This window comes from Macaca fascicularis, chromosome 3 (assembly GCF_037993035.2).
Source record: "Macaca fascicularis isolate 582-1 chromosome 3, T2T-MFA8v1.1".
Lineage (NCBI taxonomy): Eukaryota > Metazoa > Chordata > Mammalia > Primates > Cercopithecidae > Macaca > Macaca fascicularis.
In genome coordinates this window covers 180,693,222-180,720,757 of record NC_088377.1, presented here as the reverse complement: position 1 = coordinate 180,720,757, position 27,536 = coordinate 180,693,222, and the positions used below count along the sequence as shown (strand labels likewise).

The 27,536-nt window shown below is 44.1% G+C and overlaps 2 protein-coding genes and 1 long non-coding RNA gene across 5 annotated transcripts in view; 2 read left to right on the top strand and 1 right to left on the bottom strand.

The window, feature by feature from the left end:
* ZC3HAV1 (zinc finger CCCH-type containing, antiviral 1) overlaps nt 1-4,885 on the top strand; it is a 73,606-nt gene extending 68,721 nt beyond the window's left edge. For all 3 annotated transcript variants that reach the window (XM_005550902.4, XM_015448114.3, XM_065542631.2), the window contains exon 13: nt 244-4,885. In XM_005550902.4, coding sequence (XP_005550959.3) covers nt 244-506 — 263 coding nt within the window. In that variant the 3' untranslated portion in view covers nt 507-4,885. The remainder of the gene's footprint in view (nt 1-243) is intronic.
* The window catches only part of LOC141409936 (uncharacterized), a 34,746-nt gene extending 23,643 nt beyond the window's left edge, over nt 1-11,103 (bottom strand). The window contains exons 1-2 of the long non-coding RNA XR_012432920.1: nt 10,972-11,103; nt 8,267-8,356 (exon numbers count right to left, since the gene is read on the bottom strand). This is a non-coding gene — a long non-coding RNA (uncharacterized lncRNA). The remainder of the gene's footprint in view (nt 1-8,266; nt 8,357-10,971) is intronic.
* Nucleotides 11,104-12,337: 1,234 nt separating this feature from the next.
* On the top strand, nt 12,338-27,209 carry ZC3HAV1L (ZC3HAV1 like). Its single transcript, XM_015448113.4, has 4 exons — nt 12,338-12,721; nt 13,744-13,879; nt 19,712-19,970; nt 21,859-27,209. The coding sequence occupies exons 1-4, from the start codon at nt 12,357-12,359 to the stop codon at nt 21,993-21,995; spliced, it is 897 nt and encodes a 298-aa protein (XP_015303599.1). The 5' UTR covers nt 12,338-12,356; the 3' UTR covers nt 21,996-27,209.
* Nucleotides 27,210-27,536: the final 327 nt, after the last annotated feature.

Below are 27,536 nucleotides of genomic sequence, written 5' to 3'. Positions count from 1 at the left end.
CTATCAGCATGAGCTCTGCACTGTAGCAAATATTCCTCAGTCATTTCTATAGGGTTATATACTGTATTTAAGTTTGCCTGCATCATGAACATGTTTTTAAGTGCAAAGAAAAGTTTATAAGTATCAGTAAGGTATTATTGACATATGCTTAGTCCACGCCCATCTGACTATGTATAACTAATCTTATAAACTGCATACCTTCTTTTATAATATGTCTTAACCTTTCTTTCTGATTCTTTCTAGGAAGTTACTTTGCAAAAGATGCCATCTATTCCCACAAAAATTGCCCATATGATGCCAAAAACATCGTTATGTTTGTAGCCCGAGTTCTGGTTGGAAATTTTATTGAAGGAAATGTGTCGTACATGAGCCCTCCTCAGCCATACAACAGCTTTGTGGATACCAGGTTGAATCCCTCCGTTTTTGTCATCTTTGAGAAAGATCAGATTTACCCACAATATGTGATTGAATATACTGATGCAGACAAAGCCTGCGTGATTAGTTAGAACCGATGAATACAGCGTCAGAAGGATGCCATAACCATTCTGTTCCCTTACAGAACTAAATTGCCCCAGACAGGAGTTAAAGTTTTATATTTTCCTGCCCAGTTATCTAATGCCTTAGATCAGTGGTCCCCAAACTTCACTACACATTTGAATCATCTGGGAAGTTTTAAACAAATTCTGATGCCCAGGTTGCCCCCCATGCCAATGAAATCATTTCTGGGCTTCAGCGACAGGCAGTTGTATTTTTTTTTTTTTTTTTTTTTTTTTTTTTTGGAGATGGAGCCTCACTCCATCGCCCAGGCTGGAGTGCTGTGCCACGATCTCGGCTCACTGCAACCTCTGCCTCCCGGATTCAAGCAATTCTTCTGCCTCAGCCTCCCGAGTAGCTGGAACTACAGACACACACTGCCACGCCCAGCTAAGTTTTTGTATTTTTTTAGTAGAGACAGGAATTCACTGTGTTGCCCAGGCTGGTCTCAAACTCCTGAGCTTAGGCAATCTGCCCGCCTTGGCCTCCCAAAGTGTTAGGATTACAGGCGTGAGCCACCACGCCCTGCTAGCAGTCGTATTTTTTAAAGTCCTTCTGATGATTCCAATGTGTTGGAAAGTTTGTCTTGTCTCAGATGTAACTGGTAAAGTTTGATTTCTAAATTTTCTGTAATTGCAGCAACCTTTCCCTCCTGTCTACCCTTTTAGTTTACTGTATGCCATGGTTTTGTTTTGGTTACATTGAAAGAAAGTTAATTTGGAAAATTTGGGAGAAATCTAAACATGCCTATTAAGGATATAAGACATTACAGCTTTAGAAGAAAGATTATGAAAAACTGGGAAGAAAATCCTTAAGGACATGCTAGGGAAAAAAAAGTAAAGTTGAAATGCTATTGCAGACATAGCTGCAGTACTGTACCTCATCATTCTGATGAAACTGATTTGGAGCACCCATTTCTTTATCGCTACATTTATTTAGGGGACCAACTCCATCCAGGTTGACTCTCTCTGGAATGCGGTAATAAGAGCTGGCAAGTATGGCTCAGAGAGAAGCAACCAACTGGAGTTAATTGCCCATTTGGGCTCTTTGTATAATTATGGCAAAGTAGACATTTATGTTCTAATTAATATGATTACAGAGAAGGCTTTTTCTCGGGTCAGGCTTTTCATGAAAGTATTTTGAGAACAATGAATTGCAATAACCAGCTTCACACAAGCATAACTGATAAATGCGAGTGCTATTGTAGTCTTGGCAAATGAGCCAAGAACCTAGGAGCAGGGCCATTCCTACTGAAGGACGGGCCCCCGACGGGGATGACATTTGTTTCCTGGTGAGCACAGAATCAGAACAAAGAACAATATCCCAAAGAGGCCCTGTGCTTACCAGGAGCTTCTTTTTCCTAATGTAATGGATGATATGGAATTGTAGTACCATCGGTTTTTACTTAGAGCCCTTGACGTGCTTGGACCAATATTTCCTTCCTTCTTATGAACCAGCTTTTTCCTTCTGATTTTCCCTTTTCAACATTCCTTACCAGTCACTAAAGTTTCCTGTAGTAATTTCTTCTAGCAGACATGTTATAAGTCAGATTTCACTAGCATCAGAGTTGATTTTATATTAGCCAGATTTTGGATCATCACAGAGATCTCCAAACTCCTTGGCTTAAACGGCTCCACCAGTAAAAAAATTAGAGAGAGATTTTTTAGAGTAGAGTTATTTGCTGGGAGGGTTACCACAAATGCTTATTCTCATTGACTTATTTCTTTCATGGTAACTTTCGTTTTGGAGCGTTCATTTTCTGAACTTGACCCTCACATTGTAGGGGCGCAGTTTGTCCAACTCTTTCCAACAGCCCATTAGACACCACTAGCTGGATATTTCACAGGCATCTTTGATTCAACATGTCCAAAGTGGAACTCTCCATCTACTTCCCTCACATGAATCTGTTCCTCTCCCAGGATCTGTATGTAAGTGAATAGCATCACCATCTACCCATTGGCTCAAGCAGAAATCCGGAAGTCATCTTTGACTCCTTCCTCTCCCTCCTGATAAACATCTAAGCAGTTTCTAAATCTAGTTTTACCTCTTAAATATCTCTGTTCCCCTTCTAAGTTGTTTGCTGTGTTTTCTTCAGAGCAAGAAGGTTTTATTTTTTAAAATTTACTTAGTAATGCACATGCAAAACATAAATCAAGTCTTCAGGATAAAGTTCAAAACTGCTGTCATGGCCCCATGTGATCTCTCCCTCCCCTACCCCTCTATCATTTAGTTTCTTCTGCACAAGCCACTCTGGCTTTCTTTCAGTTTTGTGGTTCCCATTTTTAGCTAGTTCAGTGGTTCTCAATGGGCATTTCTGCCTTTTTTTTTCTAAATGACAAATACAAATACATCTTCTTTATTATCCTCCAAATCCAATTCAGAGGTAATATGCTCCACCTACACACAATTTTAGAAATAAATTAAAAATTAAATAAAACTAATATTAACATAAAGAGGAAAAAAAAAGGTACCTAACTTGGGTAAAACTGTAATTGAAGACCTAATGGAGTAGTCAGATGCTTACAACTATTTATAATGCATCAATTTGAACTTAGAAGGTAGGAGATCAGTCCCTATGCGGGAAAATGTAAAAGCAGGGATACGGGTGGACATTAGAATAAAAACTAGGGATACAGTAACTTCTTTGCATATGACAATACTTATTTGTATATAAGAGAAAGAACGAAATAACCTTTATTGAAATAAAGATACTATGCAAGAAAATGTACAGATTGTCGAAGTGGAGAAAGTGAGGATATATTCTTGCAGACGAGCTATAGGTCATACATGAATGTCTGGTGAGACATTCAAAATTCGTATAGGGTGCAGAATAATTTCTTATTGTGAGGAACTGTCCAATGTATTGCAAGATGTTCTGCATACTCGGCTCTCACATACTAAATGCTAGTAGCGCACCCACCCCCACGCCCAGTCATGGTGACAACCACAAACCCTATCAGATCTATTCACCCTTTTCAGAGCAGATATTTTGTAACATTCTCTTTGCTGTCCTGAAATGACTCATAGATAATACAATCTACTTACACACATGAATTTCTTTTTTTTTTTTTTTTTTTTGAGACGGAGTCTCGCTGTGTCTCCCAGGCTGGAGTGCAGTGGCGTGATCTCGGCTCACTGCAAGCTCCGCCTCCCGGGTTCACGCCATTCTCCCGCCTCAGCCTCCCGAGTAGTTGGGACTACAGGCGCCCGCCACCACGCCCGGCTCATTTTTTGTATTTTTAGTAGAGACGGGGTTTCACCATGTTAGCCAGGATAGTCTCGATCTCCTGACCTCGTGATCCACCCGCCTCGGCCTCCCAAAGTGCTGGGATTACAGGCTTGAGCCACCGCGCCCGGCCAATGAATTTCTTAAAAAATCAATTTAATGCCCTAACTCTCTTATTAAGGAGAAATAGAAAAGAATAAATTTATAATGAAAAGAAGATGAATTTCATTATGTAAATGCTCAGGCATGACTCCGCTGTTTGAAACAGACAGATGTTTACTCTTCCTTGTAATGAGTAGGTTTGGATTTAAGAGCCGATTAGCGGCTACTTCCTGTAAACAAGTACAGGAAAATGAAACTAGAGGGATGGGGGACACTAGAATGAAAACCAGTGTTAGGGTAAAGTCAAAACAGACCATATACATAATCTGTGTATGGGAAAAGAAAGAGCGAAGTTACCTTACTTAAAGATAATAGGACAAGACAAATTACAGATTGTCTCAGAGAAAACAGATGAGTTACTCTCTCGGACAAGCTGTAGGTCCTACATAAATGTCCAGCAGGACATTAGACAGTCGTACAGGGTACAGAATAATTCTTCGTTGTGTGGCACTAACCCACACACTGCAGGACATCGTTCTCCCTGGCTGCATCCACTCAGTGCCGGGAGTAGTCCCCAGTTATTATGAAACCACCAACAACCCACTGACCATAGTGAGAACCACAGATTTTTTTCCACTGACCTAGCGAATATCTAGCATCCTTAGATTGGCTCAACTGTTACTTCCCTAAGGAGTCCTTCTATAGAATAGGTCAGATACTTGCCTCCCGAACTCCTTATTTTTAAAATACTTGGCGCCTTGCTTTGATAATTTGTATTATGTATCCAAACTGAAATTATCTGCTTTCCGCATTAGAATGTAAGCCCCCTGAGGGGTGAGTCAGTCTGTCTTGTTCGCTGTGCCACGCCTGATGCTCAGCCCAGCAGCATGCTTTGTACACTGATATATTGGGTAAATTTTGTTGAATAAATTAAGCTCAACTATTTATATTTCAATAGTTGAGTTGTATTGCTTCTTGTTCTTCAAGCTTAATTTGAACTGTCTAATAAAAAGAGTTAAATAATTTGGTTCTATTGCCTTTATTTGATCTATTTCTAGGTATCTCCAAAAACATCATCAACTGCAGACACCAGTTATTCAATGGGAGAGAGATGATGAGTTTTGCCCCTTCCAGCTTTATCATTCCAGGGCTCAATGACCAAGTCACCTGGGCAAGGCACGGTGGTGGTGATGGCCCCCACATCTTTTGTCTGGGGATCAGAGAGGGAAGGGCTGAAAGCTGCTAACATACCTTTCTTCCTTTGGTCTCAGGGATGTGAACAGGGCCAGGCTGAGGCACAAAAGTTAAAAATATAAATGGTGATAAGCAGAATTACCGTATCAGCCATTCCTCCTTCAAAAGCCCTTCCCTACTCATTACCTTCTTTTTTTTTTTTTGAGATGGAGTCTCACTCTGTCACCCAGGCTGGAGTGCAGTGGCGCAATCTCGGCTCACTGCTACCTCCGCCTCCTGAGTTCAAGCAATTCTCCTACCTCAGCCTCCTGAGTAGCTGGGATTACAGGCGCCTGCCACCACACCTGGCTAATTTTTGTATTTTTAGTGTAGATGAGGTTTCACCACGTTGGCCAGGCTGGTCTTGAATTCCTGACCTCAGGTGATACACCTGCTTCGGCCTCCCAAAGTGCTGGGATTACAGGTGTGAGCCACCTCACCGGGCCTCATTATCTTTTTTAATCACAAAGCTTTCAGTGGGAAGGGAGCAGGGAGAGAGTGAGGGAAATGAAGAGGGAGAGCAAGTTCTATGGCAGTAGAGATTTAATAAAGTGAAGGTAAAACTGCCATTTGACTTGGACCTCAATATAAATAAAGCATGGTGTAGCAAAGTCATTGCTGTCAAAGCACCTGGATTCAAACACGCAAAAATGCTATCAAACCAAGCATGAGCAGATCTTGGAGTTTTTTGATTATTTTTTTCTATGAGTATATTTACTTTGTCATAGTGCACCCAAGTAAACCTGCCATTATCTAGTTTCTGGTGGATTCCTCAGTCCAGCATTTGGTAGAAATGAATCTATGGCCAGGTGCAGTGGCTCACGCCTATAATCCCAGCACTTTAGGAGGCTGAGGCAGGTGGATCACGAGGTCAAGAGATTGAGACCATCCTGGCCAACATGGTGAAACCCTGTCTCTACTAAAAATACAAAAATTAGCTGGGCGTGGTGGCGCACACCTGTAGTCCCAGGTACTTGGGAGGCTGAGGCAGGAGAATGGCTTGAACCTGGTAGGTGGAGGTTGCAGTGAGTCAAGACTGCCATTGCACTCCAGCCTGGGTGACAGAGCAATACTCTGTCTCAAAAAAAAAAAGGAAAAGAAAAAAGAAATGAAGCTACATAGCAACCACTTTCCACTCATACCCTCATACCTTAGCTACTGTAAAGAGAACTGCCATGAAAGGCAATACTTAGTTGAGTGCTAAGTGTGTGTGTCCAGCGCCATGGGGGCCATGTTCTGGGACATGTTTTGGAAAGAGTTCAGGGGATAACAGGCAGGCTTCATTTAGAAGGTTAAGACCAGAGCGGATGAATTTATAACAGTGATATCAGTGTATGTCCCCAGAGTGACTGGCTGCAAAGCTTGTGCTACACATGCATGCCTGAGTGACCATAAGCTTGAGAATGAGCTTCAGAATCAGTGGGAGGAGACATCAGAACGTTCCAGGAAGTGCTTAAGTCTTAAAAGCTCCAATTCTAAAATACCACCCCCAATCTCAACCTCCTGTTTTCTCTTTCCATTCCCTTGTGAACCTGCCCGGCGTCTAATGTCACCCTCTTCTTCCTGAAAAATCCACACGCTTCAACAGTCTGCTCTGGGATCTTTTTACCCCTTTATGCACTTCCCCATGAATAGTCTTATTTATTCCCAGATTCAAATGTCACACACTCTGACTCCAGGATCTAAACCTCTGCTGAGGAGTCAGATAACCTGTGCATGGTGTCACGGCTACTGAGTAACAGAACCAAGATTCTAAACCCGGAAGTTCAGCTGCGGAGTCTGCAGGTTAAGTGTGTATCTGTAGGAACAGTCTTGACCTCTCTTACCTGACCACCCTTCCCCCATTAACTCGTGCATTTACTCTTGGAGTCTTCTCCACACTCTGCCTCATAGTCTTCCTCTCCACACAAAATCCCCCCTTTTCCTTCAGTATTCACTGTGGTCAACCCATGCAACACCCCTAGCCTTAGATGTCATTAACACTTGTCTTCACTGTCCTCACTATTCGGGGAATCAACATCGATCACCCCACTGTCATCAGTCAGAATTAGTCTAGAACTGCTTTCTTCTTTTTGAGACAGAGTCTTGCTCTGTCTCCCAGGCTGGAGAGTGATGGTGTGATCTCAGCTCACTGTAACCTCTGCCTCTGGGGTTTGAGCAATTCTCCTGCCTCAGCCTCCCAAGTAGCTGAGATTACAAGCGCCTGCTACCATGCCCGGCTAATTTTTAGTAGAGATGGGGTTTCAACATGTTGGCCAGGCTGGTCTTGAATTCCTGACCTCAATTGTTCCTCCTGCCTCGGCCTCCCAAAGTGCTGGGATTACAGGCATGAACCACCATATCTGGTCTAGAACTGCTCTTTCTGAAATCCCAAACCTCTATATTCTACCTCTGACCCCAGCCTGCTTTTTAGCTCTCTTGCCTTCCTACATTTCGTACATCATCTCTCTCTGCTCACATACAGCCCCTTACTGTCTTCCCTCCTCCCTTACCTAGTCTCCAGCCCATTGTTCAGCCCCTGGCCACTATTTCTTTTCTTCTCTCTCTCTTTTTTTTTTGAGACAGGGCCTCACTCTGTCTCCCAGGCTGGAGTGTAGTGGTGAGATCTCAGCTCACTGCAGCCTCCGCTTCCCAGGTTGAAGTGATTCTCCCACCTCAGCCTCCCGAGTAGCTGAGATTACAGGTACCCACTGCCATGCTTGGCTAATTTTTAGTAGAGATGAGGTTTCAATATGTTGCCCAAGCTGGTGTCGAACTCCTGACCTCAGGTGATCCTCCTGCCTTGGCCTTCCAAAGTGCTAGGACTACAGGCATGTGCCACCACACCTGGCTAATTTTTGTAATTTTGGGTAGACACAGGGTTTCACCATGTTGCTAAGGCTGGTTTTGAATCCCCGAACTCAGGTAATCCACCTGCTTTGGCCTCCCAAAGTGGTGGGATTACAGGCATGAGTCACTGCACCCAGCCCCCGATCACTCTTTGAATTCATACTTTCAATCATCCAGAACCTTGGACCTTAAGTCTCATCCACTGGCAAAACCTAACAGTGAATCAATCAAATTCTGTTCTTACACCTTGAGAGCTTTTAGGAGAATTGCAGCACTGTTTGGATCCATGCCACTACCAATCTGTGGCTTTGACAAGGCCTTCCCCATACCCACTGGTCCTACCTGTCAGCCTTCTCCCCATTCCACAAGTCAGCTTTGTCAAGCCTTTATGGTCTCCTCAAGTGACTCTCCACCACCCATTCTTGGTCTTGCCTTAAAAAGACAAAACAAAACAAATAGATGCTCTAATCCTTGTCTCCTTTCCTGTTGTGTGAATGGAAGAAGCATCTCCCCTCCTGGAGGACGTTAGTTCCTCTGACGTCTCCCATTCTCTCTCACTGCCTATGGACATTCCCCACAGATTACCATTCCCCTTTCCTTTATATTCTTTCTTTTTTTCTTCTTCCTTTTCTTTCCTTTCCCTTCCTTCCTATCTTTTTTCTGTTGCCCAGGCTGGAGTACAGTAGCACGATCTTGGCTCACTGCAGCCTCTGACCTCCTAGACTCAAGCAATCCTCCCACCTCAGCCTCCTGAGTAGCTGGGACTACAGGCACATGCCACCATGCCTAGCTAATTTTTGCATTTTTAGTAGAGATGGGGTTCTACCATGTTGCCCAGGCGGATCTCAAACTCCTGCGCTCAAGTGATTCTCCTGCCTCCGCCTCCCAAAGTGCTGGGACTGCAGGCATGAGCCACCACGCCTGGCCTCCTTTATTTTCAACTTTCCCTTCTTACTGGCTCTTTCTTTTCTTTTTGTTTTGTTTTTGAGATGGAGTTTCTCTCTGTCCCCCAGGCTGGAGTACAGTGGCACAATCTTGGCTCACTGTAAGCTCCACCTCCCGGGTTCCCGCCATTCTCCTACCTCAGCCTCCCGAGTAGCTGGGACTACAGGTGCCTGCCACCATGCCTGGTTAATTTTTTGTATTTTTAGTAGAGACGGGGTTTTACCATGTTAGCCAGGATGGTCTCGATCTCCTGACCTCATGATCCGCTCGCCTTGGCCTCCCGAAGTGCTGGGGATTGCAGGCGTGAGCCACCGCGCCCGGCCTTGCTGGCTCTTTCTACTCAGTATGTAACTATGCTTGTCTCTCCTATAATAAAATACCTTTCTCAGTCTCGTGTCTTCCTCTTATTATTACCTTACTTACTTTTAGAAGTAGTCTAAAGTCCCGAATTTTTCCTTTCTTCTTTTTTTAACCTACAGAAATCTACCTTTTCTCGTTACTCCTCTGAAATAAACTTGCCTAGGTTATCACTGCCTACAAGCTTTCCCTTGTCGGAAAGCTCCTCCCTGTAGTATCTCACCATGCTGATCACTTCCTCCTTGAAACTCTCTCCTCTGCGTGTCCATGAATGACTCTCATTTTTCTCTAACCTCTCCTTATCAGTTTATATGTTAGGCTATGTTCCCTCAGGAGCAATCAGACAAGGATTGAATGCACGCAGTTTACTTGGGAGGAGATCCTAAGAAACACTGGCAGGGGAATGGGGAGGTGGGGCAGGGAAAGGAAGACTGTAAGGGGAGTGCTAATGAGCAGGGGTGGCTGTGGGCAACCCGGGTTCAGTTCCACTGAGGAAACACTGGGACACCATGGAATGTACACCTCCAAGTGGTTCCACATGAGGAATAATGAGTTGGGCTGTTTGATCCATCGCTGGGGAGGAAAAACTTTTCCTGAACCCTCTTAGGTTCAGTTCTGAGGGGCTGCAAATTTAACTGACAAGAGAAAAAATATATATGCATACGGCAGTGCACAAAAGAAGTGATGATGATTTATTTACCTAACTTAATAGGGGAGGGGGGGGGCAAAAAGACTCCTGCGGGAAGAACGAAGGGAGATAAGGAAGTTTGTGATCATGTTTGTTTATGCAGGTGCACATGGTCTTCTATTTTATGTTCATAAACTCCTGGAGAGGAGATGAATGGCAGCCTCATTCCCAGAAGCTTCTGCTTTTACTGAAATAAAGGAAGCTTCGAGAAGGCTTCTTTTTGCCTCTTTTGAATCTTAAATATCTTTAGTTTAAAATAATCCTCATGCCAACTTTGGGGTTGAGAGTGCATCGTCAAACCAACAACTCCCCAGCATCCCTGGATGAGGGCTCTTCCTGGAGGTGTTGGCTCCTTGGTAATTGTAGCCTGCCTTTCCTGCTGGCTGCTTGCTCCTGTTGGAAAAAGCTTAGGCAGCGAGTTCAGGAACAAATACTGAGTGCCAAGGGGACGCAGGCTACTGCCTATTCTTCTCTTCCCCCACTTGCTTATTTAATGTGGGTATTTGCCAAGGTTCTTTCCCCCCACCTCCGCTTTTTCACACTCTCCATTTTTGCCAGGTGATCTTATCAACTCTCAGTTACCTAACACTCTGATGTAACACAAATCCACATCCCTTACCTTCTCATGTCCCTCAAGGTCTAGACCTGTATACCGAATACACCTGCCTGTTGAGCATCTTACCTTGGGTTGTCCACTGCAAACTCAACATAAATAATATTGGGGTTGTAGTCCCTCAAATCCTGTTTATTTTCTGTTATTCCCCACCTTGTCTTGCTTTTCTAGAAATCCATTCTTCTCATTGCTGCCAGGGTTTTTTCTAAAACACCTATCCTACAATACGGCCAGGTACTATTTTAGGTGGTAGGGATACAGCAATGAACAAAACAAGGTTCCTGCTTTCATGAGCCTGAATTCTATAGCCAAATATATAAAACAATAAACAGGAAAAATATCAGTGGTAAGTTCCATGCAGACTGGGGAGCTACTTTTGATTTGAGAGGTCAGGAAAGGTTTTGCTGAAGAGAAGACATTAAAGCTCAGAGCTGAGTGACACACCTTGAGTGGCATTCAGGAGACATCCACACTTCCCGGATGAAAATCCTTTAGTGACTTCCCAAAGTTCTCGGGATATAAGTCCGTATTTCACAGCATGGCAGCGTAGGTCTTCCGGCATCTGGCCAATTGTCTTCCTCTCCAGCTTCTTTACATCACACGACATTAATGCATTTAATCCTCACAAGCACCTTGTAAAACAGCAGCTAAGCTGGCTGAGTTCTCTGATGGTCTGATTCATCTTTGTACTGTCACTGCGTTAGTAGTTGGCCCAACAAATGTTCATTAAACAAGCAAGGTGTTGGACAAAAAGCATGGATGCTTAAGGCAGGTCTAGACTGGCGCTCAACAAAAATAAGGTAATTCACATTTGCAATTTAAAATTTCCTCGTAGCTACATTAGGAAAGTAGAAGCAACACATGAAGTTGTCGTAATATTTTATTTATCCAAATATATCCAAAATAATATCAGTTTAACATGTGATTCATATAAAGTTAATGAGATATTTTACATTCTTTTTTTCATTCTCAGTCTTCAAAATCTAGTGTGTGTTTCTCACACTTACATCACATCTCAATTCGGATTAGCCACTTTCCAATAAAGCTCAGCAGTCCCGCGGGGTGGCTCACGCCTGTAATTCCAGTGCTCTGGGAGGCGGGGGCAGGTGGAGCGCTTCAGGAGTTCGAGACCAGCCTGGGCAACATGGGGAGACCCCTGTTTCCACAAAACAAAACAAAAACCAAAAAAATTAGTGGTGTGAACCTTTGGTCCCAGCTACTCAGGAGGCTGAGGTGGGAGGATCGCTTGAGCCCAGGAGTTCCAGGCTGCAACAAACTATGATAGCGCCACTGCACTCCAGCATGGGCGATAAAGTGAGACCTTGTCTCCAAAAATAAAAATAAAAATAAAAACAAAAATACAACAACAACAACAACAAATCCCAGAAGTGCTCAGCAGCCACATGTGGCTAGTGGCCACCTCCCCAGAAGCAGCCCGGCCACTCACCACCTACCACTTTTTACCTATTTCACCTTCTCCGAAGGCCTCCCTAGCACTACCAGTTGTTGTCTTACTTCTTGGCGAGTCCTTTGTGACTCCCACTATACAAGCTCTTCAAGGCTAGGCCTCGCCCTGAACGGCGCCCGGGCACAGCAGACGCTCCATCAACGCTGTCCCCGCCAGAGTCCGCGTCCAGGGGATCGGCAGGCCCCGTACTCTGTTTCCACGCGCCGGGGCCGCCCCTCGCCCGGCCTCCCGCAGGCCCACCCCTCGCCAGGCCCAGGCCCATCCCCGGAATGTTCGCTGGAAATCGTGGACGTGACTGGGAGGAGCCTGCCCGCCCCGGCTCTCTCTCGGCGCCGCGCGCACAGGGTCCGCGCCAGCGACCATGGCGGAGCCCACGGTGTGCTCCTTCCTCACCAAGGTGCTGTGCGCCCACGGCGGCCGCATGTTCCTGCGGGACCTGCGCGGCCACGTGGAGCTGTCGGAGGCCAGGCTCCGGGACGTGCTGCAGCGCGCCGGGCCCGAACGTTTCCTACTGCAGGAGGTGGAGACCCAGGAGGGCCTCGGGGACGCGGAGGCCGAGGCGGCGGCCGGCGCGGTGGGCGGTGGCGGCACCTCCGCCTGGAGGGTTGTGGCCGTGTCCTCTGTGCGCCTCTGCGCCCGCTACCAGCGCGGCGAGTGCCAGGCCTGCGACCAGCTGCACTTCTGCCGCCGGCACATGCTGGGCAAGTGCCCCAACCGGGACTGCTGGTGAGAAGGCGACGGCGGGGGGGACTGTGGGCGCTGGCCGCTGGCCTGGCCGTCCGGCTGGAAGCGGGAGCGACGGGAAGCGGGGCTTCGTCCCGGCCGGGGCCGGGGACGCGGGGCTGGACGACCCCCTCCCGCAGGCCCTTCCCGGGGCGGCCTCCCCCGCACTCCCAGCAGCTGTGCGGAAAGGCGCGAAGGTCCTCTCCATGGAGACGGCTCTACCGCCCCCGCTGGAAAAGTTGCTGCCCCCGCCCCCCGGATCCTGCGCGACGCGGCCGGGTTAAATCCGGACTGGGACGTTGGAGTTCACTTACTCCGGTGATCTTTGGCGGGAGGTGGGGGGCAAGGGGCGTCTGAGGATCCCGTGAGATCCCTGGACTCTTTATCCGGAAATCGCCCGTTCCCCCATACCCACACACTTTTGCAGAAGCAGGTCTGCGCCCTCTAGGTTTAACAGCGCTGAGCCAGTCCCACCCCAGGAAACAGGGCTGGAGGGCTTGGGTGAGGCCCTGTGGTTCCTGACTGCCAGAGCTGGGGTTCGGGGCTGCCTCCTGACCCCAGGCTGTGCTTCACATCCCCGAATTTTCCTTGGTTGTCTCTAGCCACACACACCGCCAAAGCGGTGCTGGGGATAGGGGCGCTTTCTTTTTATCGTTGGTGGACAGTTGGGGTGGGCAGCTGTTGCCGGGGAGAAGGCCGGGGAGAAGGCCAGGGAGAAGGCCAGGTACAGTCGCCTACAGAACAGATGCGCATCCTCAGGCGAAGTGCGAAGTGCATCCTGAAGCGAAGTGAATCCTTGGCTTCAAAGCATTCCTAGTGAAAATTCAAATGACCCTGGGAACGGAGTTGCTTCAACCCAACTTTCTTATTTTCCATCAGTGCTTATTAGGCCATGCTATCCCCGGTTTCATGAAAATTTTTCAACTTCACATGTATTAAATAAATTGAAAGCTGTTCAAGGCAAGGAATTGGACAGACTGGTCCTTCTTCACCTGGGCATCTGACCGAGGACTTTGTTCTTTTAGGTCTACCTGTACCCTTTCCCATGATATCCACACACCTGTCAACATGCAGGTGCTGAAAAACCATGGACTTTTTGGTCTCAATGAAGCCCAGCTTCGGATCCTGCTTTTGCAGAATGACCCTTGTCTTTTACCAGAGGTGAGTCACCGAGGATCACCCTCATGTCACATTCGTTACAAGTACTTTCCCCATTTACTTTTCTTTTGGCTTTAGATATTTTAATTGCTTTGAAGCAACATGATTCAGTTTCACACGCTTTAAAGGTACCCTTTATAATTGCTATCATGGCAAAATAGTATGTTTGTTTGGGTTTAGCCATATACAAAGAAGTTTTAAAAACAAAATAGTACAAATCCAAAGAGAAAATTGGAACATCAATTAAGACCACCAATTAAGCCGGGCGCGGTGGCTCAAGCCTGTAATCCCAGCACTTTGGGAGGCCGAGGCGGGCGGATCACGAGGTCAGGAGATCGAGACCATCCTGGCTAACACGGTGAAACCCCGTCTCTACTAAAAATACAAAAAACTAGCCGGGCGCGGTGGCGGGCGCCTGTAGTCCCAGCTACTCGGGAGGCTGAGGCAGGAGAATGGTGTAAACCCGGGAGGCGGAGCTTGCAGTGAGCTGAGATCCGGCCACTGCACTCCAGCCTGGGTGACAGAGCAAGACTCCGTCTCAAAAAAAAAAAAAAAAAAAAAGACCACCAATTAAAAGTAAGATTTTCTAATCTAGCACAGTGATGCTGTCATAGACACCTCTACTTGGCCAGAAGAGGGATGGAAAGAAGGGAAGATGTTGAGAAAACAGAGGATAGTTCATAATTGTGGCCCGATTTTAACTCTAAGGCATTTCAGAGTCTAAAATGGAAGATAGCCACAAGACTGGAGGCAGGAGCTGGAGCCTTTGGTGCAGGTGGCAGAGGCTGCCCTCAAGGCTGCAGAATCTGTACCCCGAAGGCAGTCCTGGAGTTGATCTCAGGAACAAGGAGGTTTCTTCCTGACATGCGTAACCTGTTTCATTTCTTCGAGCACTGAAGCCAAGTCTGGTACGTCATGGTTTTGAGCCAGATGCATTCCAGCCAACCATGTTGCCTGAAATAGATCCAAGCAGTAGCTGAAGCAGGTTATTGGCAGAAAGGGTGAGGAGGGTGGCTGCAGCTATGAGGCTGGGTCCAGTCCTTCCTCTCTCAGAGAGGAGGTGTGGTGCTGCTGCTATTTGCCTTTTAATTTTATGTACTTTTTGATTTATAGAAGTTTAGTATTTTTATTTTGTCAAATCTATCGAATTTTTTTTGGTGTGCTCTTTTTTGGGGTGTATCCTGGGCCCAGCCTCACCTTGTCATATTAGACTACTTAAGTGTTTTGTGAGCAGCTGAGGGGTTGGTTGCACTAACAACAGGAGCCTCCCCCCTGCCTCCACTTGTTCCCATCACCTGGGACTGGAAGTAGGTGACATATGGCACAAAACGTGACCATGTAGACAGCAGGGACCATGGAAAAACACAGTGCATGAGGCATGAATGGTGCCTCACATCTCTTGTATGAAATGCCTGATGATTGCTTTTACCACTCTCTCAATAAAAAAGACAGTAGACAAATAAGTTTCATGCTGGTGCATTAATGGACAAATTTCTAGAAAAATATAGCTCGTCAAAATGGGTTCAAGAAGAAATGGAAAGCCAAAATAGTCTCATAAAAAATTTTAAAATAAAAGCATTAAACACACCTCAAAGCATTAGAAGGCTTGCACAAGAAAACATCAGACTTACATAGTTTTTTTTTTGTTTTGTTTTGTTTTTTTTTTTTTGAGACAGGATCTTACTCTGTTACACAGGCCAGAAGTACCTCGGCTCACTGTTGCCTCTGCCTCCTGAGTTCAAGTGATTCTCCTACCTCAGCCTCCTGAATAGTTGGGACTATAGGCATGTGCCACCATGCCCAGCTAATTTTTGTACTTTTTGGTGGAGACAGCAATTCACCGTGTTGGCCAGGCTGGTCTTAAATGCCTGACCTCAAGTGATCCCCCTGCCTCAGCCTCCCAAAGTACTGGGATTACAGGTGTGTGAGCCACTGCCTGGCCAGGCTTACGTAGTTTTACAGTTGAATTCTATCAAATTTTTGTCTGTATTGAAGTATAGTTGACAAAAATTTTATATTTACAGTGTATAATGTGATGTTTTAATATATTTACATTGTGAATTGATTGCAATGATTAAGCTAATTAGCATACCGTTACTTCACATAGCTATTATTTTTTGGGTGTGGTAAGGACAGCAATTTTTAGGTATACAGTATGTTATTTTTTTTTAAATTTCTTTTCTTTTTCTTTTTTTTTTTTTTTTTTTTTTTTTTTTTTGAGACGGAGTCTCGCTATGTCGCCCAGGGTGGATTGCAGTGGCCGGATCTCAGCTCACTGCAAGCTCCGCCTCCCGGGTTTTTACGCCATTCTCCTGCCTCAGCCTCCCGAGTAGCCGGGACTACAGGCGCCCACCACCTCGCCCGGCTAGTTTTTTGTATTTTTTAGTAGAGACGGGGTTTCACCGTGTTAGCCAGGATGGTCTCGAACTCCTGACCTCGTGATCTGCCCGTCTCGGCCTCCCAAAGTGCTGGGATTACAGGCTTGAGCCACCGCGCCCGGCCTCTTTTTTTTTTTTTTTTTTGAGATGGAGTCTCACTTTGTCATCCAGGCTGGAGTGCAGTGGCGCGATCTCGACTCACTGCAAGCTCCGCCTCCCGGGTTCACGCTGTTCTCCTGCCTCAGCCTCCAGAGTAGCTGGGACTACAGGCGCCTGTCACCATGCCCAGCTAATTTTTTGTATTTTTTTTAGTGGAGATGGGGTTTCACCATGTGAGCCAGGATGGTCTCGATGTGCTGACCTCATGATCCGCCTTCCTCGGCCTCCTAGAGCACTGGGATTACAGGTGTGAGCCACTGTGCCTGGCCATTACGTTATTATTAACTACAGTCACCATGCTGTACGGTAGATTTCCAGAAATTCATCCTGTCTAATTGAAACTTTGTTCCCTTTGACTTACATATCCCTATTCTCCTTAATTCTAACAAATCTGTAAGGAACAGGCTGTTCCAATATTTGGAGTAGGTCTAGGATCTATTTTTCATGATCTCCAATTCTTGAACCACTATCATACTAAAGTAGTTTATCTTTCATTTTTAAAGTTTATTTATTTACTCTTTTTGAGACATGGTCTCGCTGTGTTGTCCCGGCTGGAGTGCAGAGACAGGGTTTTGCCATGTTGCCCAGGCTGATCATAGCTCACTGCAACCTTGACCTCCTGGGCTCAAGCAATCCTTGCATTTCAGCCTCTCTAGTAGCTGGGACTACAGGTGTTCATCACCACACCCAGCTACTTTTTTTTTGTTTTGTTTTTTGAGACTGACTCTTGCTCTGTCACCTAGGCTGGAGTGCAGTGGTGTGATCTTGGTTCACTGCAATCTCCAACTCCCTGGTTCAAGCGATTCTCCTGCCACAGACCCCTGAGTAGCTGGGATTGCAGGCGCTCGCCACCATACCCAGCTAATTTTTTGTATTTTGAGTAGAGATGGGGTTTGTCGTTTTGGCCAGGCTGGTCTTGAACTCCTGACCTCAAATGATCCGCCCACCTCGGCCTCCCAAAGTGCTGGGATAACAGTTGTGAGCCACAGTGCCCAGCCTCCAGATACTTTTTTTGGTTTTGTTTTGTTTTTGTTTGTTTTGTAGATAGTCTCGCTCTGTCACCCAGATTGGAGTGCAGTGGCGTGATCTTAGTTCACTGCAACCTCCGCCTCTCAGGTTCAAGCAATTCTCGTGCCTCAGCCTCCCGAGTAGCTGGGACTACAAACATGTGCCACCATGCCTAGCTAATTTGTTGTGTTTTTAGTAGAGACAGGGTTTCGCCATGTTGCCCAGACTGGTCCGAAACTCGTGAGTTCAGGCAATCTGCCTGCCTTGGCCTTCCAAAGTGTTAGGATTACAGGTGTGAGCCGGTGTGCCCCGCCTACTTTAAAAATTTTTTTGTAGAGACAGGGTCTTGCTGTGTTGCCTAGGCTGGTCTCGAACTCCTTGGCTGAAGCGGTTTGCCATCCTTGGTCTCCCGAACTGCTAGGAGTACAGCCGTGAACCACTGTGCCTGGCTGATTTTGTTTGCTTGTTTAATCAATTCGTGTTTCCTTTTCCAGATAAGCTTTAGAATCACTTAAATTCCTAAAAGTATTTTAAAGGAATTCTTTGAGAAGGGTAGGAATTGCATTAAAGTTATGAATTTATTTTAGAAAATTGGCATCACAATTATAAATAGGATGCTATTTCGTTTTAAACCAGGTCGTCTGTGTCTTGTAGGATTTCCCATATTTTAGATTTGACTGATTACATTCCTGTAGTAGTATTTAACATGTTCCTGTATCCCTCAAATTTTGGTCAGGTTTAGGATTTATTTTACTTTATTTTGTTTATTTATTTATTTTTGAAACGGAGTCTCGCTCTGTCGCCCAGGCTGGAGTGCAGTGGCACAGTCTTGGCTCACTGCAACCTCCACCTCCCCAGTTCATGTGATTCTCCTGCCTCAGCCTCCTTAGTAGCTGGAATTACAGGTGTGTGCCACCATGCCCGGCTAATTTTTGTATTTTTAGTAGAGTTGGGGTTTCACCGTGTTGGCCAGGCTGGTCTTGAATTCCTGACCTCAGGTGATCCTTCTGCCTCGGCCTCCCAAAGTGCTGGGATTTACAGGCATCATCCGCCACGCCCGGCCAGGATTTATTTTATAGCAGGAATTTTTTTACATGTGCAGCATTGTTAGGGTGACTCACCATCCCATTTGCCTGGGACTGAGGGGTTTCTGGGGATGTCGGATGTTCATAGTAAAACCTGGACAGTTCTGTTTCCTGTTGCATCACATCGGGAGGCATATGATGTCATCCTTGGGTGAGAGGCTAAGACTGATGCGTGGTTTCAGGGTCAACAGCCTGATCCCATCATTATAAAGTTCCCTTTCAGTGTGGTCTTGGTGTGTCTGGGATAGACCCAGTTTGTCTGAGTTGTCCCAGGGTGATTATTAATAGTGCTCCCTTGCACCCTAAAAATGCCCTTGTCTGGATCATAAATTATATCTTTGTGCCACCTGTTGAAATTGGTTTCCCTGGAAGCAGAGCCTGAGATAGAGACTGAGGTGCATGTGAGTTTTTTTGAGGGTGGGCTTTTCAGGAAAACCCAGTATGGGAGAGAGGGAAGCAGGGTCTAAGGAAGGAAAAGCTACAGTCACATTAGGTCTGGTCTTGACTTGATTCATGGGGAGCTGTGGAACAAAGATCACACTGAGTCTAGTTTTGAGGCACTTCAGCATTTTTTTAGCTTTGTCTAAGTCATTCATTGGCTACAGGCCTTGGGGGCAGAGGGCAGGTCAGCTGAGAGTGTAAAGTAAGAGAGGGGCAACTGTGAGTCACGAGCAGCCAGTACCCACAGCAGCTGGAGTATGGTTAGCACCACTGCGCTATCATCAGGCTTTCACCCCAAGACTTTAACAGCCACTGGTGATCAGAAGGAGTCATTTAGTCTTAGTTTAGTTAGAGAAGCTATAGTTTTTGGCTTGAAAGATGGAGTGAAAACTAATATTGGCCGGGTGTGGTGGCTCACACCTGTAATCCCAGCACTGTGGGAGGCCGAGGCGGGCAGATCGCCTGAGGTGAGGAGTTGGAGACCATCCTGGCCAACATGGTGAAACCCTGTCTCTACTAAAAATACAAAAATTACCTGGCTGTGGTGGTGAATGCCTGTGGTCTCAGCTACTCAGGAGGCTGAGGCAGGAGAATCGCTTGAACCCAGGAGATGGAGGTTGCAGTGAGCCAAGATGGTGCCACTGCACTCCAGCCTGGGTGACACAGCGAGACTCCATCTCCCAAAATAAATAAATAAATAACTAAAATAAATAAATAAATAAAAGAAAACTAGTGTTTCAGGTGTTGCCTCATTTCTGTACTAGGTCTGTTTGCTCTACAACAAAGGGGAAGCCCTCTATGGCTACTGCAACCTGAAGGATAAATGCAACAAGTTTCACGTGTGCAAATCCTTTGTCAAGGGAGAGTGCAAACTCCAGACCTGCAAACGGTCCCATCAGCTTATCCATGCTGCATCCTTGAAGCTGCTGCAGGACCAAGGACTGAATATTCCAAGTGTTGTTAATTTTCAGATAATCTCCACCTACAAGCATATGAAGCTGCACAAGATGCTTGAAAATACAGGTAGGAAAATCCAAGGAGGACAGAGAAGTATCAGAGATACAGTTTTGGGCTGCTTCACTGTAAAGAAATAAGAACACTGACATGAAAGTGAGTCGGGGGGCAAAGCAGTTCCTATGTTAATTTCAGCTTTGTTCTTGGGAAAATTTAGAACAGGCAACATTTTATTGTATAGAATGGTGATCCTAACCAAAGGAGGAAAGGGATGGAGTTTATCTTTAGCACTGTCACTGCCAGCTACTAAAATCTACCCAAGTGATTGAACAGTAGCTTGTTGGTAAATTGGATGTCAGGTTTTTTATTGAGACGGAGTCTTGGTCTGTCACCCAGACTGGAGTGCAGTGGCGCGATCGTGGCTCACTGCAACCTCTGCCTCCCGGGTTCAAATGATTCTCCTGCCTCAGCCCCCTGAGTAGCTGGGACTACAGGCATGTGCCACCACGCCCAGCTAATTTTTGTGTTTTTAGTAGAGACAGGGTTTCACCATGTTGGCCAGGATGGTCTCAATCTCTTGACCTCATGATCTGCCTGCCTCGGCCTCCCAAAGTGCTGGGATTATAGGCATGAGCCACGCGCCTGGCCCAGTAGAACAGTTTTAACAACGTGGTTAGGAAAAAGAGGAAGGAGATGGACCAGTGACTAGAAAAGTAAGATTAATGTAGGGATGACTTTCTTTTCATAAATAGAATTTTTGGCTTTGTTAATTTTTAAGTAATTTTGATGACATTGTAGAACAATTTGGAAAATAGCAACTGGAAATGCAAATTGTATATGATTTTGCTCACTCTAATCTACTATACTTGTTACAATTTTATTATAGTCCATTTAGTTCTGTTATATACAAACACGAATCCAGTTGTGCTCAAAGTACATGTTAATTTAATATCTTAAATTTCTACTTTATACAACATATTTTCTCATCTTGCTAGGAATATTGCATATTCCCATTATAAATATATTCCCATAGTCTTTCAGTAATTTTTGTTATTGTTTTTGGAGACAGAATCTTGCTCTGTTGCCTAGGCTGGAGTACAGTGGCGCAATCATGACTCACTGCAGCCTGGAACTCCTGGGCTCAAGTGATCTTTCTGCTCAGCCTCCCTAGTAGCTGGAACTATAGGCACATGCCACCATGTCCAGCTGTTTTTTTTTTTAAATTTTTCTTTTGTAGGTACAAGGTTTTGCTGTGTTGACCAGGCTGGTTTTGAACTCCTGGGCTCAAGCAGTCCTCCAGCCCTGGCCTCCCAAAGTGTTGGAATTACAGGCGTGAGCCACTGCACCTGGCCTTTAGTAGTTTTTTAAAGTCTGCAAAGTGTGATTTGGTGTTATTTTAATTATAATGCATTCGGTTACTTATTCCGTTACATTTGCTGGTACCTGAAAATCAGTGGGTGGTAGGCTTAGGAGAATTGCTGTTGGGAAAGGTAAATCACCAAAAGTGGAGTTGCCAAACCTTTGCCATGCTAAGCTTTTCATATTTTGGGATGTCAGTGTCAGACGTAGTGAGTGCAGGCAGGGAGGGCTCTGCATATACCAGTGTCAGGGCTGTTTAGGGAACCGTGAGTGGTGGCAGGTTGGCAGGTACCTTCTACCCTATGCTGTGTCTAGGGCCTGTCACTGTCTTTATCTGGTTTTGCTTGGTGAGTCTCTCCTGTGACATAATGACTTTCCGCTCTCTCTCTCTCTCTCTCTCTCTCTCTCTCTCTCTCTCTCTCTCTCTCTATTTTTTATACACAAACACACACAGAATTTTTTAAAACCCAGAAGACATGAACTCTCCAAATCCAGGTGTTGAGAGTCTTGTCTGATGTCTGGTTAGCTGGGCTGTTGCTCCCAACATAAAATGAAACTTGGGGTATCATAGGAAAACTTACCCCTTTCCTCTTTGTAGATAATTCATCGCCTTCTACTGAGCATTCACAAGGCCTTGAGAAGCAAGGAGTGCACGCGGCTGGAGCCGCAGAAGCCGGTCCTCTGGCTTCTGTCCCTGCTCAGTCGGCTAAGAAGCCCTGCCCAGGTAAACCTTAAAGGGGGTCAGTGAACTAAGAAGAAGCTTGTCCAGCTTGGAAGATCTGAAAACAAGCCTTCTGTTTAGCTTTAATTTGTAACCATTCATTCATTTAATGATAGATTTGTAATGGTCATAATAACATCTACCTCACAGTGTGTTGTGAGAAGTAAAGAAGATGGAAAAGGAGAAAATGTCCTTTTGGAAGAATACAGTTGGGCATGGGTGGTTGGGGATGGGGTTGGAGTTTGAGCAGGCAAAGAGGCTAAAATTGAGTGCAGATGGGGCCAGGCCAGGGCAAGTGCTAAAGATGGCAGCTTCTACCTGTAGCTCCTAGGTGCTTTCCTCAGGCTGGGTGGATGGAGCTCTGCTGACTTGTGTGGTCCACCATAGTTTTTCTGTCAGTTTATATTGTGGCAATCATAGAGTACTTTGCACACTTTTTTTTTTTTTTTTTACTTAATATTGCTTCATAAGCATCTTTCTATATTTGTTCACATCATACATAATCATGTTTTTGCACAGATACATTAATATCTCATAGTTTATTTAACTACTTGCCTTTTTCTAACAATTTTTTTTTGAGATGATCTTGCTCTGTTGTCCAGGCTGGAGTGCAGTGACGTGATCTCGGCTCACTGCAGCCTTGACTTCCTGAGCTCAGGTGATCCTCCCACCTCAGCCTCCTAAGTAGCTGGGACTACAGGTATGCACCACTACTGGCTAGTTTTTTGTATTTTTTTTGTAGAGAGGGTATTTTGCCATATTGTCCAGGCTATTATTGAACTCCTGGGCTCAAGCAATCTGCCTGCCTCAGTCTCCCAGGGTGCTAGGATTACAGGCGTGAGCCACTGCACCCAGCCTCTAACAAGTATAACTCCTGTCTTAAAATCTGCAGAATATTGAATTTTTCCAGCTATTTTTTACTTTTGCTTAGCTTATAGATGCTAAGGGATACTGTCATTTGCATTTTTAAAAATATATATATGAGTGAATAGTTTTCTGGTGTCTGCTTTCTGATTGTCCTTATTTTTTCATTTTACATTTGGCCTCTTATTAATGGGGTCCTCATCTATGCTGATGTGGGACAGCCTTTAATGAGACTTCACAATTTTCATGAAAGGACCTCAGCAATACTGTGTTTGGATGATACTCAATTTTTGTAGGTCCATCCTCAGCCAGTAGTACAGAGTATATAACCTTTGGGTTCTCTCCAGAGACTTCTACCTCACTCTGTCTACTCTTTTTTTTTTTTGAGACAGTTTTACTCTTGTTGCCCAGGTTGGAGTGCAATGGTACAATCTCAGCTCACCATAACTTCCACCTCCTGGGTTCAAGCGATTCTCCTGCCTCAGCTTCCCAAGTAGCTGGGATTACAGGCATGTGCCACCACGCCCAGTTAATTACGTATTTTTAGTAGAGACGAGGTTTCACTTTGTTGGTCAGGCTGGTCTCGAACTCCTGACCTCAGGTGATCTGCCTGCCTCGGCCTCCCAAAGTGCTGGGATTACAGGCGTGAGACTCTTTCTACTCTTCATCTCTTATTGAACTTTTACCAAAGCCCAGTTGCTATAGTTTGAAGGATGGGCAGTTTATCCATTCCTTTAAATTGTATCCATTCTTCCTGTGGCTCAGGATGGACCATCAGACATCTGTATACCTCACGCATTTCATGTTCCCTTTCCCCTTTCTCCCTTCTCCCTTCCTTCCTACTCTCCACCTATCTAGCTATGTTCATTGAGTTACATTTCAATATTTTGTGGTTTATCTTCATCAAGGGGTACCACAAGAAGCAGCTTTATGAAATTAAATTTTTTGTTCTGTTTATTGTAGTTATCCCCAAATGTCACTGTGTAGATTGTTGTTGTTTTTTTTTTTTAAATTCAACTGTCCTGCAGTAACATAACATTTGAGAAACAGAGACAATGTAATAAGTTTTCATAAAGCTAAATTAATGTAGAGAAATTTTTATCATGAAATGCTATCTCTTCAATTCGGGGAAAAGCAAAAGCGTCCTTTTTAAAGTGAGAAATGGCTGTGTTTTCTCCTAATGGATAGTAAGAGTCATCCCACTTGTGTTGACCTTTTTACTTTCATTGTCAGCAATATTTCTGAAAGCCCTTATGCTCTGCATATTTTGTTTCTTTTTTTCTAGTCCAGATTTCTTCTGGTGATAAGTAAAAAAATTATTTTACATTTAATTATTACTATTATTTACACTTATCATTTTACTATTTGATTACTGTTTACTAATCATTCACTATTTTTGTAGTGAGCTATCTTAAATTTTTAATGGAAACAGTGTAGGGTATAAATGCATTTCCTTTACATTGAGAGACTTGGTGGACCTTTACTTGTTTATGTTCTGTTTTTATATCTTATCATTATGCTTTTATATGTGAAGTTATTGGTCCTCTGTCATCTTTGTTGTAGTATTTTATTCAATTCTATAATAGTCTACTTTAATCTTAGTTCTGTTGGTATTCATTCATTCTGTAAAATATTTTATATAACCGTACCTGTCTTTCTCTGATTTTCACTCATGATTCGGCTGTTAGAAAGTTACTGCGTTATAGTTGGAGAAGAGTTTTCTTTGGTAATTTATCGGGGTTTTTGATGTAAAGTCGCATGTCTGTAGACTCTACAAATTCAACATATTCTAAGTTGAATTATGAATTTCCCTCTAGTCTTGTTCCTCCTTTTATTTCCTTATTTTTGAATGTCCCCACTATCTACCTAATGGCATAGGCAAAAAGCTGTAAATTGTCCTATACTTTTCTTTCTCCTTGTTCCCTTTGTCAAATTGGTTACCCAGTGTTGGAGAGTTTCTTCCCCTCATAAGCCTTTCAAATAGTTATCCTTCTCTGCCCCTTTCTTTCCACCCCGTACTTACTGCCTTGTTTCAAACCCTCATCACCTTCCTGCATATATCCCACAGATGCGTAAACTCCGTGGTTTTCAAGACATGTGTTTCGGGAGTTTTTGGTAAAAGGTGCCCTGTTCCCACTGCAGTGATGGTAGCCCCATTTTAATCTTTAATAGAATAGGCTTTTGTGGATTTCACTGTTCTCCGTGCCACTCTTCACTTCTCCAGCCTTCCATCTGGCTGCCTGATGTTTTGAAAGCAAACCCAATCATACGGCTTTTTTCCTGCTGAAACCTTCCTTGGTCCTCATCATGTAGGGTAGTATTCCTAAATTCAGACGCCTGCAGGGACTAGAAAGGTGAGTTAAATGGATGAAGTGAACTGGATGCAAGAGAAGTGGGAGAAGGGAGAAGTGCTGTGGCAAACTGTCCCATCTAAAAGGGATGCCTGCCTCTTGTATCCATGTGGGAATGTGGGCCCACTTTGTCATATTGCCCAGTTTTTTAAAAAGAAGCCAGAAATTCAGATTGTTATGAGACATTTTCTGATTGAATGTTGACTTTAGTCGAGTTTTTAAAATGCAGACCAACATTGTATATACTTGACCTACTTGGAATTTCTGGAATGTGCTATTTCGTCTTGTGATTCTCTGTAAATGATGTTCCCTGTTTTTGTTTTTTGTTTTTTCCTTTGAGATGGAGTCTCACTCTGTCGCCCAGGCTGGAGTGCAGTGGCATGATCTCGGCTCACTGCAACCTGTGTCTCCCAGGTTCAAGTGATTCTCCTGCCTCAGCCTCCCGAGTAGCTGGGATTATAAGTGTGCACCACCACACCTGGCTAATTTTTGTATTTTTACTAGAGATGGGGTTTCACCATGTTGGTCAGGCTGGTCTTGAACTCCTGACCTCAGGTAATCCGCCCACCTCGGCCTCCCAAAGTGCTGGGGTTATAGGCATGAGCCACTGCACCCAGCCTGATGTTCCCTCTTTTATAAGTGTCATTCCTTCTTCCTCCTTCCTACCTCACAACCTGGCAAAATTGGATTCTTCAAAATGCCAGGTTGGCCTTTCTTGACTCCAAAAGAGGTGGCTCTTGTAGCATTCTCACAGGCCTAGCATAGCACTTACTTTATGTTGCAATGCTGTGTGTTTTTACTCCCTAGCTGTGAGCAAAGCATTATTTATTCTTGGTAGTTGTAACACTTAGTAGTGAAGACATATTTTTTTTTGCCATATAATGGATTATACTTTGTCTTTGAATCCGTGTGAATCAGTAGCATATTGGTGTTCATTGTTTTTCCTTCTTCTCCTACATTTTTTTGAGACAGGGTCTTGCTCTGTTGCCCAGGCTGGAGTGCAGGGCACAATTATCGCTCTCTGCAACCTTGGTATCTTGGGCTCAAGCCATCCTCTTGCCTCAGCTTCCCTAGTAGCTGGGACTATAGGTGCATGCCACCATACTCAGCTAATTTTTTTAGGTTTTTAGTAGAGACAAGGTCTCACTATGTTGCCCAGGCTGGTCTTGAACTCCTAAGCTCAAGCAGTCCTCCCGCCTTGGCCTCTTAATATGCTGGGATTACAGGCATGAGCCACTATGCCTAGCCATATTTTTTCCAATATTAAAAAATCTTTTTTCCCCCTAAGGAATGTGTTCTATCAGGTCAACATCTTTTTAGTGCTTCAATTTGACTTGTCTACATCTAAAGTTAACTCTTTCAGACTTACATTTATGATAGTAATTCTTTCCATTGAGGGATTTAGTCTCCATTATTATCACGTTTCTTGATTTTTTTTTCATTCTACTTGGTTCTTCTTTTTGTCTAGGTTTTATATATACCTTAATTCTTTCTTGGCTGTTTTATATGTGTATGTTGCTGTCAGTATGGGAATCTCTATTATTAGAAAGCTATTAACTTTTAAAATATGTATCTTTTGGTGATTGTCTTTGTTCTAACAGTTTTAGATGGTGTGTTTGCTTTTTCTAAATATAAAATCATAGGTATTTCTATTTTATTTTTGTGTTTCATAAAATTGTAATGTTTTTTTGATATTTCTTCATTACATATGAAGTTAATTGTTGGTTTTAAACAAATGTTCTTTGTTAGGATAACAGAAATAACATCTTCTATTCTTGTTTGTTGGAAGCTAAAAGCTTGATAAAAGGAATTGGTGTCTTTTGATACAATCATATTTTTATCACTTAAATTGCTTAATATGATTAAAATAAGAGTTTTTGTAATATTAAAACTTCCTTAAATTCCTGAGATAAAACTCTGCCTGGTTATAGTATATGTTCTTTTAATGTATTATCTTTCCTATTTGCTGTACATCTATACTTTCATAAATAAAATTCATTTATATTTTATGTGTATATGTAGTAATTTCCTTTTTATTTTTACTGGCATATGGTCAAAGTATAAATCTTATTCTCGGTACTGTCTGGAGTGTTTGTAAATTGATTTGTAATGCCATTTTTATTTAAAAAATAATGTATTATTATATTTTTGAATTTCTCTCTCTCTTATTAGGAATATTTTTCCAAAATTATTTTTTGAAAATATAAGACTATGTCACTGTGGAAATTTTGAAGAGTACAGGAATGTATGAAGGAAGACGTAATAATCCCCTCATAATATCACTGTATAATCACTCTTAATACTGTCTTTTCTTTTTTCTTTTCTTTCTTTCCCTCCCTC